The following is an 18,208-nucleotide window of genomic DNA, read 5'->3' on the forward strand; positions in this document are numbered from 1 at the left end:
TTAGGGGCCAGGGTGTGTAGGGTGTCCCCTAGCCCGGCTGTTGCGTCCTGCTGTGCTGCTGAGCCATGTGCACTCGCAGTGAGGCCCCCCCTCCACCATTATTGTGCAAAGCACTCCCAGAGTCACGGAGCTGCAGGAACACTCCACCTCCCGTTGTGGGGAAACTGAGGCACGGGGCCTTGGGCTGCTCGGGGACCCCCACGCAGGGGATGTGAACAGAGAGAGCACGGGCTGAGGAAACGTGCAGGGGGTTGGGGCAGAGGGAGTTGGTTCCCCAGGCTTATTTTGAGTGGGGGGAGGGGAGAATGGAGCATACATCCCCCCTAAATCTAGGCATGGAGGGTGTGCCCCCCCCACTTTAGGATTTGTGGGGAGGTCCACCCTTCTTTCTTGAGTACAGGAGGGGGTCTGCGTATGGAGGATTTAGAGACACCTGCGCTGGGGGAGCAACCTGAGGGGCTTCCTGTAATCCCAGCGTGGGGGGTTGCAGCAGCGCCCCAGTGCTCCCAGGCTGGGCAATACTGTGCCTGGCAACCCCCCTAGATTTGCAGAATTTCCCTATTCCCGGCAGGATCCCGGCGCGGTGCCCCGGAGCTCCCCGTACACCGCAGGTGCGGACTCGGGTTGTAGCGGCGCGGCCCGGAACTCTCGTTCCCCGGAACCACTCAGCGCGGCGCAGTTCCCAGCGCTGATGAGCAGCGCGGCGGACCGGAAACGGCGCGACGTGCGGACCGGAAGCGCGGGCGGGCGGGCGGTTGCCGTGGCAGCGGTCCGGGGCCGCCATGGAGGCGCTGACCGAGATGTACGACCAGGCGCTGCTCGGCATCCTGCAGCACGTCGGCAACGTGGACGACTTCCTGCGCGTCCTCTTCGGCTTCCTCTACCGCAAAACCGATTTCTACCGCCTCCTCCTGCGGCCCGGTGACCGCCTGGGCTTCCCGCCCGGCGCCGCGCAGGCCATGGCCCTGCAGGTACCCCCGGGCCCCGCTCGCCGCTCTCGGTGCCGGTGCCGCGTCCCCGCCGCCGCGTTCCCGTGGGTGTTGGGGCTCGGAGCGTCCCTTAGGCGCGGTCCCAGGCCGGGGCGAGGCGGCAGAGCGTTGCTCCGGTGTCCTCCCGCGTGTCACCCGGAGAAACGTCACCTCCCTCCCGCTGGGGGTGGCTGGGCCTGGGCACACAGCTCCTCACGCTGCAGGACGGGGAGAGCTGCGTTTTCTCTCTCCAAGTGGATTTTATCTGCCCGAAGCAGGCAGTTCTGGCTCAAAACGCCGTGATCCGCGTACCATTGCTCTGCTCCTTCACGTGAGCCAGCTGAGGGAGCTCACAGCCACCCTGGGGAGCTGCCCACGGCGTGTCCCACCGGTGGCACTGCTGAGGAGCTGGCAGCCTCTCGCAGAAACAGCAAAGCCCTGCGGCCAGGTCTCTCTCCTGAGAGTGCAGGTGCAGGGAGTGGGCTGGGTGACATCCACAACCGGAGGGACAGCAGTAAGGGCCCCAAGCATGTGCTCCTCCTTTCCTTGACAGCCAGCTTTGTTCTCTTGCAGGCGTTCAAAGTCTTTGAGCGGATGGCCCGGCAGGATGACGAGAAGCGGCGCCGGGAGCTGGAGGCAAAGCTCCGCAAAAAGGAGGAGGAGGAGGAAGCTGCCGCCTCCGCCGAGAGGGTGAGAGTGGCCCCGGCCGCCCATGAAGTCGAGGTAGAGACAACGGAGGAGGCCGAGCCCTCGCTGGATGCAGGGGGTGCGGAGGGGCTGCAGGATGCACCCACAAGCCCGGCAGCCACCAGCCCCGTGCCAGCAGAGCCCCCGGGGGCAGCTGCCCCTGTGCAGCCCTCACCTGCCGAGCTGCCCACGTAAGGCTCTTCCCTTGTGCTGCCTTCCTCCCCCCGCTGACAGGGACTGGCAGGGTGGGGGGGAGGAGGAGTTGTGTGATCTGATCCCCTGTGGGAGGCAGAACTCTGTTCTGTGCTGGCGGTTTGGGGTTTTTTCTGGCTGTGCTGAGGGCAGGGGAATCGTCGTGTCTCTGTGTGCTGGGGCTGTGCACACTGGGGTCACTGTTCTTGGGGGCTGACCGCAGCAGCTCTGGGAAATCCAGATACTGTTCCACAGCCTTTTCCTCATGGAAACCTGGGGTCTGTGCCCCACGTGTGTGGTGGGACCTCTCAGAGCTGGATGGGTGCTCTGCAGGTCACTCTCGTACTAAATATGGGCAGATGGCAAGGCCAGCGTCAGCATTGGGTGCACACAGTTTGGGAGCTCCAGAGGTCTCTGGCGCAGCCTTCAGCTCAAAGCAGAGCCAGCTTTGAAGCTGCATCAGACGCTGCACAGAGCTTTATGTACTCAGTGGCTTTCAAGCTGGGCTAAGCAGCCTCGTGCTTCAAGAACGTCCTTGCTCCAAAGTCCTCCCAGTGTGTCTGAGGGCTGCTGCCAGCCAGCTTCCCTTCCCTGCCAGGGTGAGATGGCAAAGCCCTTGGGTCCTGCACTGATGTGTGACAGCCCCAGGTCCTGGAGGGACTGGGATAGGATGGACAGAGAGGAGAATGGAGTGAGAGGGGGAGGTGCCCAGCAACTTGATCAGGTGGGAATGAGGAGAAGGTCTTGTGCTGAGCTCAACCAGCCTGACCTGCGTTACGTGGGGTAAAAATAAGCCAGAAGCCAAAAATGGTATCACCTGAAAAGCCACGTTCTGTTGTCCTGTGAAGGAAAGTTTGTCCGTGGGGCCGTCAGTCCTCACGGAATTAACGAGCCAAAAAAAGCCCTGCTGGAGCCGACAGAGCTCTTCTGCCTCGCCACCTGCGTGTTCCCAGCCTGGGTTGGGGAAGGGAATGGGGCAGCGTGGCTGCGGGATCCAAGTAGGACAGAGCGGGCAACGCGTTGCTGCTGTAGTTGGTGCGTGGTGCCACTGGGGGGCGCTGGAGCCCCCCCGAAAGGCAGCCGGCATCCAGGGCACCCCGACAGGCTATTAATAATTGAGCCAGCTGCTTAATTCTGCACAACCCCTCCTGAGCAAAACCCCGAGCCGCCCGTTTGGATACGAGGGGCGCATGAATAACATGCAGCGCCAGCAGCAAGAATGCAGAAAAGAGATTAAACAAAAATATTTTCCTTCTCCCTTCCCCCCCTCCTCAACCAGTAAAGAAAAGCATCGCCACCCAAATCTATATAAAAACTCGCTCATTCTGTCAACCTCGCTGCTGTGGAAATGTAGGGCAGGTACCAGCCCAGATCTGCCAGCTCCCATCAGAGCCTGCTGCGCTCCTGGGAGCCTTGGGATGGGAGCAGCTTTCTTAGGGCTGCAGGGGAAAGGAAGAGCAAAACCAAGCCTGCATCGTGTTCAGCTTTGCGCACGGATGAGGCACGTGGCTGGCTCATTCCTCGGCAGGTGCCTCCCTTACCCACCTGTAAATGGGGTGATGTGGCTGGCTCCCCTTTGCTGTGGGGCTGCCCCATGGCTCCACTGAGGACCACATTTGCTCCTGCCTTCCCTGGCTCATTTCAGGTTGATCCTGCTTGTCCCACACAGCCTGAGCTCAGCTCCGAGCTCAGCACACCTCCGCCACCCAGCGCCCTCCTCTTCCCCCAGCTTGGAACCCGGCCTGCATATATTTGCCACGCAGCATTTAAAATAGAGCCCAGCAGCCCACGTGTGGCACTGCACAGCCTGGCCCCGGCGCTCTGCTTCCTGTCATCCCAATGCTTGCTGCTTGCTCCCAGCCCTAACCTGGGGTGCGTTCTTCTCCTGTCCTGTGGCCACTCACTGCTCACAGCCTGGTGTGAGGCTGTGGCAGCTCTGTGTCCCCTCATTGTGCCTCCTCGGTGCTGTGGCCACGTGTGCTCCAGGCTGGCAGCTCTGTGCTGTTTGGGGAGGCAGCAGAGGAACCTGCAAAGAGCAGGTGGAATTTTGTTGTCAGAGAAGGGCATTCTCACAGAGAAGGATCTCTGAGAAGGGTGGAAGGATGCTGAAGTGTCCTCAGAAAGGTGGTGAGCAGGCAGAAAGCACAGAGCTGCTGGAAGCAGGCAAGGGGTGAACATGTATGAGACTCCATCACTGTCCCTTCAGGCTGGGACCTGCAGAGCTTTTTCTTGTGCTGTAGGCAGGAGAATGGCCCTGCATTGTGCCAGCAAAACTGCACCAAGACGCATCCACCCATCTGCTGAGGCTCCTGCTCTCCTAAGCTGCTTCCACCACGGAGCATCTCAGGCTGGAAGGGACCCAGAGGCACTGAAGACGGCTTTGTTTGAGTGGGGAATGCAGGCAGCCCCTGCGAGCTCCTTTTGGTCCCAGGTCCAGCCTCCAGCCCTGGTGCTGGCCAGGGGAGCAGAAGCAAACAAGCCCTGTGATGCTCCATTGGCTCTCATCCCCAGCAGGCTGTGACCCCACAGCTCTGTGTGCCAGGGAGAGCACTTGGAGTGGCATTTCTCGTGGATTTCTTTTCTTCCTTGAGACTTGGCCCCGACAAACCTCATTACGGCTTCCACCTCCCTATTCCTGGATGCTTGCAGTCGTGCTGCTCATCCCATTCCCCTTTCGGCTCCTTTTTCAAGCTAAGAGCCCTTATTTGCTTCACCCCACCTCATTTGAGTATCTTTGTGCTCCTGGTCTTCGCTCGTTGATGCTCCGTGTGTGGGGTTCTGCCTTCCTACCCCATTTCTTCACCTCTGGGCTGTCCTGGGCAAGCTTCTCTGTGAGCTGAGTCCTCCCTGCAGAGCACAGAGGCCGTGGCTTCACACGGGGGAGTGAATTATTTCAATCCACCCGCCCTCTCCTGCAGCAGTGGGAACTCAGCTCTTGGCAGAGCATCATTTTGAATGGCTGATCTTGAGGCGAGATGCCCCCAGCCCCATTCCTGTGTCTACAACGAGCCCCTCGCAGCTGCTGAGGGTCTGATTGGGGCCCAGTTTTTCACTGCTGTAATGGGGAAGCAGAGCCCTGTGCTTGCTGAGATCAGCAGCGCCGTGTCAGCTCCCCTGTCACGCACCCGATCGCTCAGGGCTTTGGTTGCCCTACCAAGGTACTGAGCTCCAAAATTAGGTCCCTGCACCAAAAATAACTAAATTAAAACCTATAAATTTTTCTCTTAACAAGCAGAAAATCCCAGGGCTGGAGGCCGGGGAACGGCGTGTGCCTGATTCTTATTTAAAAAAGAAAACTCTGTTTGCTTGCTTTAGCACCGCGCTGCTCTCCGGGGACGGACCCGAGGCGCTGCCGGTTGTGGGGCCGTTGAGCTCCGCTCAGCCAGGTCCCCTTTTCCAGGAGCTGGAATTGAACCTGGCGTGCTGTGTTGGTGCAGCAGTCCCTCGGAGACCTCTCCAACCCAAGGTTGTGTAAGCTCTGTGCCAGCAGCGAGGATCCGAGGGGACTTTGCCTACCAGTAGCGCGTCCTGCTGTCCTTGACCTAAATTTCCCAGCAGTAGTGAAATTTAGCCCTCTGGTGACGACTCCAAAGCTCTCCTGTGAGCTGGCGGTGGCATTTCAGCCACCCTAATGGCAGCAAGTTGGCTCTATTGAATGGCTCCATAAATAACTGGGAAATCAAAAGTGAAGGCTAAAAGCTCCCCCGAAGAGCGTGAGCCTGGAAAGGAGCGAGCCCCTCGCTGCAGGCTGACAGAGCAGAGCCACGCACCCCCTGCCGTGCGTGGGGAACCTTGGGGAGCGTTGGAATTGGGTTTTTGGATGCGGTAGGTGGTGTGGGTTTGGAGTTTAGCTGTAGAGTCGAGTGGCAAAGGCATTGGCTGGAGATGCTGGGCGCTCTCTGCGCCCTAACAGCGTGGTATTGGGGCGAAAGGGCCCCCAGAGCCAGCCTGGCGTGTGGGGACCGTTGATTTGGGGGTGAAGGAGATGGCGTTGGCCACCTCTCGTGGCGCGGTGTGTCTCTGCTGTGCTCAGTGAGCCCTGCCAGCTCCAGCCGCGTTTGGAGAAGCGCCTTGCAGCCCCGTGGCTCGGGGTCGTCGTGGGCTTGTAGCACTTCTGTACGGCTTGGGGAGGAAAGGCAGCCTCCCATCTGGATTTGGGGATCCCTCCCCAGCCCCACCTGGATGTGGGGTTCTCCCCTCCTTCCTCCATGGATGTGGGCTCCTCCCCACCAACCCCCACGCACAGCCCACAGAAGCCCTGTGCCGACAGCGGCTGCATGGCAGCACTTGTTTACTGCACGGAGCTGACAGCAGCAGGCTGGTCCGCAGCCGGCTCAGCGCTTTGCCGAGACCCAATTAAGTGGAGCAAAACCCAGAGAGACCGAGCGCCACACACCCGATGTTTTGGTGCTGAGAAATGTTAAATCCGGAGGTGGGGGGAGGCTCCTGCTCGGCTCGCTTGCAAAAACAGCAGAGAGAGCACAACCCTGGGATTTTCCATCCCTGCAGCTTTGCGGATGCGGCTGTCTCAGGCTGACACCTCCAGCTACCTGTTGCTCCAGGAGCAGAGCTCCCATTTGAACCTCATCGAATTCATCACAAAAGCTCATCCGTTCCTCCTGCCCCAGCCCGGCAGGACAGACAGCAGAGGGTGCTCAGCCCTTCCTGCCCTCGGGGTGGCTCCCGGTTGTCCCTTGGCTGCTGAGCAGGAGCAGTCACTTCTCCCCCTGGCAGTCCGTATTGCAGAACTGCTCCTGCCTCAACCCGGGCTGCTGATGGCTGCAATAAATGCCAGGCAGGCGGCCAGCACGCCGCAGCTCTCTGCAAGGCTTCGTGCTTATGTGGGTTAGGCACGCGGGCGCCTTGTGCCTGATTTTCTCTTCCCCTCCTTGCTTAGAACTTCATTATTACTTAATGAGATCTTTCCATTCTCGGCTACCTCTCGAGCTTGAGGGAGGTGTGGTGCACCATCACACGGGCCTCGGCAGCAGAGGTGGGGTGTTGGTGCCCTGCGGGGTGCTTTGGGGCAGCACTGCACCCCTCTGCTTTCTCTGCCCCGTGAGGAGGAGGACAGGACAGGCCTGCTTTTGCGCTGGGATGTGCTTGTGGGACGTGGTGGGACATTGCCAGTGCTTGCTCCGGGAGCAGGCAGGGGCTCAGCCTCCATTTCTGCTCATGGGGCAGCTTGGCCTGGCCCCATGCCCACATCACCCACCTCGCCCTCAGCCAGCCCCGCTTCTTTCAACCATCGCTGTTTTCTTCCCCCCCCCTCATCTGCGCTGCCTGACACGTTTTCCTTCAAGCTGCCTAAATAATTCACCTTGACTAAGAGCAGCAGCCGCGCCGGCCCCGCAGGACGGGACACGGAGAGCAGAGAGCGCCGGCACTCCGAAATGCACGCGGGTCAGTGCTGAGCAGACGGGAGACACGCCGTGGGGCCGGCCGCCGTGCTGCTGTGCCTGGCACTGGCTGGGTCCCTCCTTGTGGCCTCTGTGCCACGGGGGACGGGGCGGCCGCTCTGCCGCTCCTCGGAGCACCAAACAGATTGGCTGCTTCTTGACGGTGCATTGTTAAAGGTTTCACCTCCCCCAAAATGACACATGGCGAGCAAAAATAGAACAAGACAGAACACACAGACCCACCCACACCATCCCCGCCACCCGGCAGCCGAGTGCACGCCGTGCCAAACCCCGGGTTTTAAAGCTGTTGCTTTTTCACCCTCCTCTCTTGTCCTCAGCCCCGCTGCCCAGCCGATGTGTGGCGTCTCACAGGGATCTGTGCGGAGCGGAGCCACAGCAGTGGGCAAAAGGGGCAGAGGGAGAGCAAAGCAAGGAGGTGGATCCAGCACGGAGCAACCCTGCCTCAGTCTCCCCATGGAAACAACTCCGTAGCACTGAGTCCTCCCAGGGCAGCTGTGAAAGCACTTTGTGTCTGCGTGCCACAGTGCCGTGTGCTTGGCAGAGTGCCTGGAAGGTGAGAACATCCAGAAGCGCCTTGTCCTGGATCGTGCCAGAGCAGGATGGGAACCACTAGAAGGACATCCAGCTGGTTTTGGAGCCCAGATGGCTTTCTGCATCCCTTCACAGCCACGCAGGGAGAGAGCAGAGAGCAGAGAGCAGAAGGCAGGCCATGCACAGCTCTGCTCCTCCGCGTTGCAGCCCTTTGTGTGTCCCCTGCCCCCCCTGGGGCTGGTGGCACCCTGGGAGCCAGTGACACCTTGTGAGAAGGGGCACCCCAGGAGCCAGGGCACCCCAGGAGCCAGGGCACCCCACGCCTGTGCCCGGCCCTCGCTGCCCCTCCGGCTCCCGCAGTCTGGGGGCGGTTTGGAAGCTGCCATCTGGAGCCAACCAGAGCGAGCGCCGCTTCGGTGCTGCCATGCCAACCCCGTTTCCATGGCAATTGGCACCCAATGGGTGAACGCCAAGCAAGGCCAAAATTCCCAAGAAAAAAAAAAAAGAAAAAAAAAGAAGAAGAGAAAAGAAAGAAGTGCTTGAGGGTCCCCCCCGACACCGCAACATTGCTCACCCGGTGCCGCCGACACCAGGAGCTGTGGCCAGGCTGTGCAAACCCTGCACAGCTCCTGTAGGGCCGGCAGCATCCCAGTGCTCGCCCCAAAACGGTCCCCATAAGGACCCAAAAAAAGAGGTGTGCGGGTGTGTGTGTGCACACAGACCCTTCCCGAGCCTAATTTAATTAAACCCCGTGGATATTACGTAATGCTCGGGGCTGGGAGCCGCCCCCGCCTGCCGCCGCTGCGCACCCCTCGCTGTGGGGGTGTTGGGATGCAGTTCCCCGGGGCTGCACAGCCCCTGCACCCTTATGTAAAGCCCCACAGCCCCAGACCAAGGGCTGGGTGTGTGTTAAGAGCAGCTCTGCTCTTTGGTGGCTCCGCAGCCGGCTTTAGGAAGGATTCGGTTTTATTTCCAAGCCCTCTCCAGGAGGGTTGAGCGGTGCACAGCCCGGCAGTGGGGTAAAGGAATGTGAGGCTGGTGGGAATGCCTTGGCTGGAGATATGTTGGGTATTTGGAGGTGTGCTGCTGATTGCTTATCTGATCCCCCCAAATCTCTCCTCATCCATCCCTGAAGTCCTGCACCCTTCGGGCAGCCCAAGCTCCACGTCCCCACCCGTCCCATTGCCGTCCTCACCGGATGTGAGGTGAGGGGTGCTGAGGTGCCAACCCGGTCCTTTCCCTTTCCCTGGCTGCACCCCAAAGTCTGAAGCACCGCAGGGTGCCGGAGCGCGGGCTCTGCTCCCTTCCTGCTCCCACCCTCCCTGCTCACCCCACGCTGCCCCACGCTCAGCCCCTCGCTTGTTCTTCCCTCCCCAGGAGACAGGAGCAGTTCCAGACAAACCCTGACAGCTACAACGGGGCAGTGCGGGAGAACTACGCCTGGTCCCAAGACTACAGCGACCTGGAGATTAAAGTGCCTGTGCCCAAGCACATTGTGAAAGGCAAACAGGTAAAGCAGTGTTAATAATTTGGTTTCTGGTGTCTCTCTTCCTGGGGAGTGCCTGGCTGTCCTGGGAAGCTGTGCTGGGAGCAGAGAGGCTCTTTGTGCAGGATGTGGTCGTGCCTTGCTCTCCAGTGGTGGGGGCCCACAGTCCCAGCCTGGCCACTTTTCTGCTGTGGCTGCTGCTGCTGCGTCCCGTTGCTCAGAGCCCAGCAGGGTTCCTTGGCTTTGTACTTTCTATGCTTTCTCCTCCAGTTTCTGCAATCTCACAGGCAGCTCTCAGAGCTCCATGTCCCACTGTGGCTGCGTACTGTGTGCACTCACACAGGGCTGGCCTTCCTCCTGAGCACCCTCAGGCTGTGGGGAAGGACCAGGGATGTGTCCTTGCTACCTTCTCCTGTCTTGGAGCATCGCTTGCCTTGCTGAGTCCCAGAACCACAGAGTATCCTGAGTCAGGAGGGACCTGCAGGATCACAGAGTTCAAGCATTGTCTCTGCACAGGGTCACCCAAAATCCACACCCTATTTCTGAGGGTGAATCTCAGAGCCATCTGCATAGCACGTGGCTGGATGTCCTTCAGCACCTCTCCTGTCCCTCTTCTCCCCACCTTTGCTTGCTGAGGTGAGGAGAAGCTCAAGGAGCACACACAGGGCTGGGAGTGCCGGCCCCAGGAGTTTGACCTCTCCCAGCTTTCCCCAGCACTCCCAGCCCGCAGCTCTTGCTGTATTTTTCCATTTGGGAAGTCGGTGCTCCCCCATCTCCCGTTCTCCTCTGCTGCTTCCAGGGCAGCTGAAATGAGCACGCTTGGGTTTGCTTGCCGGCTGCAGCCTACACAGCTCCTTGGCGTGCCAACAGAGCGTAATTGGCAGCAGCAGCCTGGGCTGGAGGGTGATGGCTGCCATGGGGACAGCAGGAGGACCGTGAGATGCATCATTCCCACTGGGTGTCTAAAGCAAAGCCAGGCTGTTTGTTGGAAGGGCTCGGGGGCGTCCAGACGGATGTTCCATCCTCTCTACATCGTATGGCACTCACGATGCCTGGGGACACACCGGGGAGTTGTGCCCATGCCAAGATCCCAGCATCACACCCCATCCTTTGGCACCCAGAGCTGTGGGGGCCTTGCAGGTGCAGCGAGGAGCTGGGACAGGACACGCTTTCCTGACCTCTCCTGCCTCCCTGCAGACTGTTTTAGGGGTGCATTTGCTGCCAGTTGCCCGAAGTGCCCACAGGTGTGTCCTGAGCCCCACGATGCCACATTTAATTCTGCACCGCCCCCAATGTTTGCCTTTCCTTGTCCTGGCAGTGCACGTCCTGCTCAGGCCTTGCCTCCCCCAGTGCTCCCCTTGGCGCCTTGCAGGCAGGTTTTCATTTCGGAGCTGTTCTCTGTGTCTCCAGCCGGAGGGGGCAGGCAGACCAGCTGGGTCACAGGCCAGAGCAGGGCGGTTCAAAGCAATTTTCAAGCTGGATGGGCTTGGGGCAGTTATTGACGGGTTCCTGCAAAACAGAAGCATTCCCTGCATTCACCACGCAGCTTCGCCTTGTAAAAAAAATTATCAGTTTTTTGGCTCCTGCCTGCCAAGGCGAGATTAAAGATCTCCCGTCTGGTCCCTGGGCTCTGAGCGTGTCCGGCTCTAACGCTGCTCAGAATGGCACTCCTGACACTTTTTGGATTCAGGCTGTTGCTATGGCACCTTCTCACTCGGGTAGGCTGGAGGCTTCCTTGTATGGAGCTCCGCGGAGTGGCCGTGGAGCAGGAAGGGGAGAAGGGGTGGGTGGGAGCAGCTCGCGTTCCGCTCCCCACCTCCCCGATCCACTTAGAGACGCAGCAGGGGCCCGTGGAGCCGCGCTTCCCAGCCCTGAAATAGAGCTCACGCCAGCAGCCTCTCTGCCGCCTGGCTTGCAGGAGACGAGCGAGCTTGGCTCCCAGCTTTGTGCTCGCAGCGCTGGAGGGGGCGGGTGGGGGTGTTTCTGTGTGCGGGAGCCGCTGCGCTGTGCGGTGCCACAGCCGTGCCTGCGGCGTCTCCCCGGGGCTGTCAGCGTCGCACCCCTTTCCTCAGCCCTCTGAGGGAAACCCCCCAAAAAGGTGCCTTGGGGGTCACCTCGGCGAGCTCGGCGCAGGCCTGCTGGCGGTGCCCCTGTGTGTGACGGGGGCTGGGGAGCTGGGGTGAGCAGAGCCTGGTCCACGTGTCCCGTCCGCGTGGCGCTGACATTCCTCATCCTGGAGGAGCTGCAGCACAGCGCTCACATCCACAGCCCAGGCGAGAGCCTGCTGGCACACTGCTGGGTGTCTGTGCCGTGCCGGCCGCTCGACGCCAGCCCGGGTTCGGAGCTCAGCCTGGTGCTGCTGGTCCTGCAGCCGTGGTGCCGTCGCTGCCTGGAGCGGCTCTGCCCGCATCCTGCCTGCGTGGAGCTAGTGAGTCACTGGAGATCTCCTAGGTAATGGATAATGTAATAACATTTCAAATGAGCTCTGCAGAGCGGGAGGAAGATCTGGGGAACTCTGGGAGAGAATGCAGGCAAATCTCACCGCAGTCTCCTCCTCTCGGGTGAGGGCTGGCAGCACCGGGGGCCCGAGCTGTCCCCCCCTTCCAGTCCTGCTCCTCTCATCCTGGCCATGCAGGGCAGCACCAGATGGGCTCTCTGGGGACTGAGGTAGTGCTGTGCAGCACGACCAAGTGGCAGCCTGCTGCCGTGTCCCCAGGGGGCCGTGTCACCTCACAGCGGGTTGCAACAGGGTTCCCTGTATGGCTGCTGCAGGGGGGACAGAGCTGCCGTGTCCCCTTGCCCCGTGGTGACACACACACACATCCCTTTGTGTGCACGGAGCCCAGTGCTGGCTGTGCCTTGGCGTGGGGGCCGTACAAAGCCAGGGAGCTTCGGGCTGGTGCTGGTGCTGGAGTAGCACCACGCTCCTGGCTCGGAAGCCCCAGACTGCCTGGCAGGGCAGCACTCAGCTCTGGGCGCCGCAGAGCCGTACCCCACTCAGTGCTGGGGTGCAGCAAGCGGGCACCCGACCTCTGAGCTGGCTTTCTGTAAGGGGAAACTGAGGCATGGTGTGAGTCCCTGCAGGGCTGTGCTGCCTGCTGCTCCCCAGAGAGGTTTCCTTTCACCTCAGAGCTGTTTGCTCCGAGACAGCAGTGGGATTCCCACCCTCCTTCTGTACAGGCTGATGGTTCTTCTCTCTCATCCCCAGCGAGTGCTCTTGACCCCACGGCTCGAGCAGTGCAGCAGGAAATGAAGCAGGAACCTTGCTGATGCTTTTCTCTCTGCCTTTCCAGGTGTCTGTGGATATCAGCAGCAGCACAATTCGCGTGGCAGTGCTGGAGGGGAGCAGCCAGCACGTGCTCATGGAGGGAAAGCTCACACACAAGATCAACACGGAGAGTTCCCTCTGGAGCCTGGAGCCAGGGAAGTGCGTTTTGGTAAGGGCTGCCCTTTCCTCACCTCGCCTTGCAGCTCCCCAGTGCTTGGCCTGGAAAATGGGAGCAGCTGGAGGCTTGAGCCAGAGCTGGCCGCGACCCACACTGCCTTTCCCTGGCTGTCCCTGTGCAACGTGCAGCTCATGTGTGCCAGGCAAGGGGAAACCTCACTGCTTGTTTCTATGTTGCCCCGGGTTCTGACACACTGCCTGTCCTGTTGGAAGCAGTCAGTGCAGCTGCTTCTATTTGCCTTCTGCACGTCTTCCTCGTGGTGGTTTGGGAGCAGCAGCTCATTACTGGATCTGCTGCCCCACAGTGAATTAATGCTGGCTGTGGGTGTCGGTGGTGTGCTCTAGCAATGCGGGCGGAGGGGTGATGCTGCTGGACTGGTTCCACAACTGAGGCGTTGCGTTGCTGCCCATCAGCCTGGTTCCTCAAGCATCTTCTGCATCCTCTGGCTGCCCAACTCCTGTGTGAGCTTTGGGGCTGGGGCTGTGCTGGGAGTGCGGCTCTGCCACCCGCTGCCCTTCTGCCCTCTCCTTTCAGCCAGAGATGTTCTCAGAAGCTCCTCAGGGCTGCTGCCTGCCCCAGGAGAGCGCTCAGGGCTGGGGTTCTGCAGCTGCAGTGGGTCCTTTTGAGGCAGAGCGCTCACCTTGTGCCCGTGTCACGAGCAGGGCAGTTGGTGGGCACCCAAAGGCGCTGTGACATTTGGGTGGGAATCCCACTGGGTGCAGAAGTGCCAAGGGAAATGCATGGAAATCCTGCTCAGGCAACATTCTATGATCACAGAATCATAGAATAGCTTGGGTCAGATCCCCATGGATCAGCAAGTTCCAACCCCCTGCCACAGGCAGGGCAACCAGCCTCTAGATCTGGTCCCAAACCAGGCTGCCCCATCCAACCTGGCCTTGAAGATGTACCTGGGGTGAGAGACCTGCTGCCGAAAGGGCCCTATGGGAGAGGGCCATCACTTGGCCATCTGAAGGATGTTTAAAAGGAGACAGTGGGATCATTAATCAACATTTTTCAAACATGAAATTTTTGAAAACCGTCCGATTTGGGCATGTGCACAATCCTGGGAAGGAGCAACACCGTTGAAGAGGAGCTGACCCCACACGTGGCTGTGTATGGGCAGCTGGCAGTCCCTGTGTGCGTTCCTGAGATCAGCAGTGTGTTACACAGCCCGAGGAGGACAGGAGCAGCGCGGGCGGAGCGAGACTCGGGGCTTCGTGCAGTGACCGTGGGGAGCAGTCCCCTCATCTCCAACCCGAGCTGAAGGCGAGAGCCTCAAATTAGCACGAGCGCAGGGTTGCGAGGATCTCCAGCTGGCTGCCAACATATTGATGGTGGGATGAAATTTCGCTGGGAGAATTGTAAGGTAACTGGAGCAGAGTGAGTAATTCAACCCGAGAGTGTCTCCTTTCTCCGTGCGCAAAGTAGCCGAAAGCGCCGGGCGACTCCTTCCCGTTCATTCATCAGGAGGCACGCAGCCATTTGGTGGTTCAGCTGCTGGGAGGGGACTGTGAGGCTGGGCTTGTCCCGAGCACGGCGTGGTGCAGCTGTGCTGTGCAGCACGGGCTGTGTGGCCGCGAGCATCTTCCTGCAGGACATGTGAGCTCCCTGCTGGGGACGCAGGAGGTGGGGGCGCAACAAAGCCATGCTCACGTTGTGCCAGCGCTGGGCTCGCTGCCTGGAAGGTGCCTCTCCCTTCCCCTCACTCCAGAGCTGGCCGAGCCCTCAGCGCATTTTTCTGTGCCCTTCGGTACGTTTATGGCTCTCGTTGCACCCAGACCAAGGCAGAAGCCCAAGGGCTGTGGCTTTGGAGCTGCCCGCTCTGCCCGGCACCGCAGCCCTGGCCGTGATCCCCGTGCTCTCCCCTCACTGTCGTGCCTGCTCACTTGTCAAAAGAGAGATGAAAATAGATTCGCGGGAGCCGTTTTTAGAAGTCTCTGCTGGGTGTTGTGCACAACACGTTTTGGGATTATTTTTGTTGTTGAGGATTTTTCCCCCCCATTCCCTCTCTTTCTCTCCTTCTCTCCAACGTTTGTTATCCACGCTCAGGCTTTTTGCCTTGAGCAGCTCTTACAGCCTTTGCCTGTCATCTCCTGAGCTGGAAGGCCGAGTTAACAGCAATCTGTGGTGCTCCCCGACCTCCATGCGCCGTTGGAAGCGTTCCCTGGTGCCCCCTCAGCAGCTCCTGTCCCCTGCTGGCTCCTGGGGATGCTGCTGCCATGTCGGAAGGGAAGCAGGTGGTGAGAGGTGGCTTTTCCAAGTCCTACTTCCATCCCTTGGCAGCATCCCTCCAGATCTGACGCGGCATTTGGGATTCAGGAGGAAACCCAGTGCTGTGGCAAAGCGCGGCACCCGCAGCGCAGGACTGGGCCCCTCCTCACAGGATATGGGGACATGGGAGGTGACACAGTGCCACGTCTGTGCCGCTGCAGCACGCAGCTCTCCCTGCTGCCTATCCTGCCCCAGCCGCTCGGCCTCATGCAGCTCCGGCCCCAAAGCAGAGCTGTGCAAGCCGAGCGCGAGGCACCCGGAACCCGAATCTTCCTGCGGGAGGCTCCGAGCACCCTGCAGCTCCGAGCTGGGGCAGAGCGCTGCTCCCTTCGCAGAGAGCAACGTAATCAGGTCAAGATTTATCTGTCCTTGTGGTGAAACCCTGTTCCCTTGGCAGAGCCCCGCGGGGTTCCCGGTGCGCAGCCGCTTTCCATGGCCACCTCCCAGGGCACGGCACAGCTGGCACAGCCACACCACGAGCCAGCCCCAAACCCCAAACCCCAAACCCACACCTGAGGAGCTCTGCGGGTGCTTGGAGGCTTCTGTTAGAAAGTGGGACTGCAGCCTCGGAGAGAGTCCCACTTTCAGTTCTCTCCCCCTGGAGTCTGGGGGAACAGCAAACTCCCCCGCATGCGCAAGGTGGGCCGCAGAGGTTAATTAATGATTGTTTGCAAAGCTCTCAGCGCGGCAGTGATGCACGGCGCAGAAAAGCTGCCGAGGAAATGAATAATTCTGCCTTCCCAGCAGGGTGGGAGCAGGACGTGGTAAATAAAGCGAGGGCTGTGCGAGGGGTGGGAGGAGGAGAGGGGCCGTGGGCTGCAGCTCTGCGGGGCTCTTCCCACCGCTGGCAGCCCTGCGACAGGAGCGGAGGGACGGGGAGGGGGCTGATGCCCGGCATCCCCTGCATGGGGCTGTGTGCCAGCTACAAGGCCCCGTGGCCACGCACCCCATGGCTGTGTGTTCCCCGTGCTCACTGCTGGGTGAGCACCCAGGATTGGGCCGATGGAAGGCGGTTTGCTGTCGGGCTGGAAACCACCGCCTTCGACGCGCTGCGGTGTTGTGCCAGCACTGCTCTCCCAGGAGGACTGAGCCCAGCCGCCCCCTCCTGCACCAATCCCGGCTCCCGAATTTTCATGGCTGCCCCCGTTTTGCCCTCCAGAGCTTCTGGGGAGCTGCGCCCACATCACTTTGTCTGCCTCTATGGATGGCTTTGCAGAGACGCTGGCCAATGCCATAAATCTCCCGCACTGCCGCCGTTGTTGCTCAGTTACAGCAGAACGGGAAGCCCACCGCAGCCCCCCGGCAGCAGGGATGTGGGCTGGTGGCCTGGGACAACAGGATGCCCCCTCTCCCTCGGGCTGCCCCTCCAGGGCTGGCGGCAATCTGGCAGCGGCAGTGATGTCCCAGTGTCTGCGTGGGCCGTGGTGGTGGCTGTGTCCCCTGGCCTGGCCCGGTGACGTGTCCCTGTGGTCGCACATGGGCTCGGAGTGCAGGATGGGCTTGGGGTGACGTGTCCCCACAGTGGGACATGGACTCCCTGAGCCACCTGTTGTCCCCAGATCAACCTGAACAAGGGAGACGAGTACTGGTGGAACGCCGTCCTGGAGGGCGAGGAGCAGATCGACATCGACAAGATCAACAAGGAGCGCTCCATGGCCACGGTGGATGAGGAGGAGCACGCCGTGCTCGACCGCCTCACCTTCGACTACCACCAGAAGCTGCAGGGCAAGCCGCAGAGCCATGAGCTGGTAGGTGCCACCAGCCCAGGAGCACGGCTTGTCCTGGCCCTGCCGGGGGTCCTCCACGTCCCCGTGCGCCAGCGCTGCGTCCCGCGTCCGTGGGGCAGCATGGAGCGGAGCAGGGGCGGGTGTGGGGCTGCCCCATCGTGACGGGCCCGCTCCTCTTTGCAGAAGGTGCACGAGATGCTGAAGAAGGGCTGGGACACCGAGGGCTCTCCGTTCCGCGGCCAAAAATTCGACCCTTCCATGTTCAACATCTCCCCCGGCGCCGTGCAGTTTTGACCCCGGAGAAAAGTGGCCGAGCAGCGATGCGGGGAGGGGCGGACCCCAAAGCCGGCGTGGGACCCCCGGCATCCACAGCCGGCATCGGCGCAGCACGGGACGCGGCGTTCCATCCCCGTCACCACGGCAACCCGGCGCTGGGACCCTTCTCCTCGCCTCGCCTCGCGCTGCCGACGGCTCCGTTGTTTTTCAGGAATAGACGGAGCTCGTTGGGTGACATAATTATTATTTTTGGTGGTTGAGGATATTTCTGGTTTTCGCTTCTGCGGGTGCACGTCCCCTCCCCACCCAGCCCCGGGCGGCTGCGCCCTCGGCGGGTGCATCCACGCCGTGCCCTGCCCGGGGTTCACGCCTGTCCCCAACCCCGGGGGCGGCAGGGACCTCCCAGCGCACAGCCTGGGGCTGGGGGATGCAGCACCCGCTGCCCCCGGCTGCAATAAATCCTTGCTCCCAGCACAGGGAGTGCGAGTGGTTCGGGGATACTGGAGGGGACTGCTGCTCATGCGGCACTGCCTCCCGTGGGGACACCGACACCCGTGGGGACGCTGCTCCTGGTGGGGACACCACCACCTGTGGGGACGTGGGCGGTCATGGGGACGCTGCCACCCACGAGGACAACACTGCCTGTGGGGCACTGCCACCCACGGGGGCACTGCCGCCTATAGGGCCACTGCCACCACCCACAGGGACACCGCAACCCGTGGGGCCGCTGCCACCCGCAGGGACGCTGCTACTTATGGGGACGCCACCACCCGTAGTGATTTTCCCACCACGGGGACACGCGCTGTCCCCAGCCCCACTCGGAGCCCCCCGCCCCTTCAGCCCCGAGGGGCAGCAGCACCCCAAGGTGCTCACTGGGACATTGGTGTCCCGGGGGGCCCCTCCTCATCCCCTCCCCGTCCCCCGGTGACAGCGCACAGCCGCAGCCCCACGGCCGCCCACGGTCGCCATGGCAACGCCGCCCACCGCCCACTCGCGCTCCCCCCCCCAGCGTGGGCCCCGTTCCCACGGCCCCGCCCACGGGGGTGGGGTTTAATGTCACCGTGTCCCCCCCCGTCCGTCCCCCCCCGCAGCGTTGGGTGGGCTCAGGGGGTCCCTCCGTGGATGGAGGGGGGATCTGGGGAGTTCCCCCCCCCTCCCCACGCGTGTTTTGGTGGAGTCCTGAGGGGGTGCGAGTGGGGGGTGG

The 18,208-nt window shown here is 61.4% G+C and overlaps 1 protein-coding gene across 1 annotated transcript; it reads left to right on the plus strand.

Moving 5' to 3' along the window:
• Positions 1 to 709: 709 nt before the first annotated feature.
• NUDCD3 (NudC domain containing 3) lies at positions 710 to 17,478 on the plus strand. The gene is made up of 6 exons (XM_085208479.1): positions 710 to 971; positions 1,542 to 1,846; positions 9,176 to 9,308; positions 12,578 to 12,721; positions 16,561 to 16,749; positions 16,912 to 17,478. The coding sequence occupies exons 1-6, from the start codon at positions 783 to 785 to the stop codon at positions 17,020 to 17,022; spliced, it is 1,071 nt and encodes a 356-aa protein (XP_085064605.1). The 5' UTR covers positions 710 to 782; the 3' UTR covers positions 17,023 to 17,478.
• Positions 17,479 to 18,208: the final 730 nt, after the last annotated feature.

This window comes from Meleagris gallopavo, chromosome 24, assembly GCF_905368555.1.
Source record: "Meleagris gallopavo chromosome 24, MGAL_WU_HG_1.1, whole genome shotgun sequence".
NCBI classification, from domain to species: domain Eukaryota; kingdom Metazoa; phylum Chordata; class Aves; order Galliformes; family Phasianidae; genus Meleagris; species Meleagris gallopavo.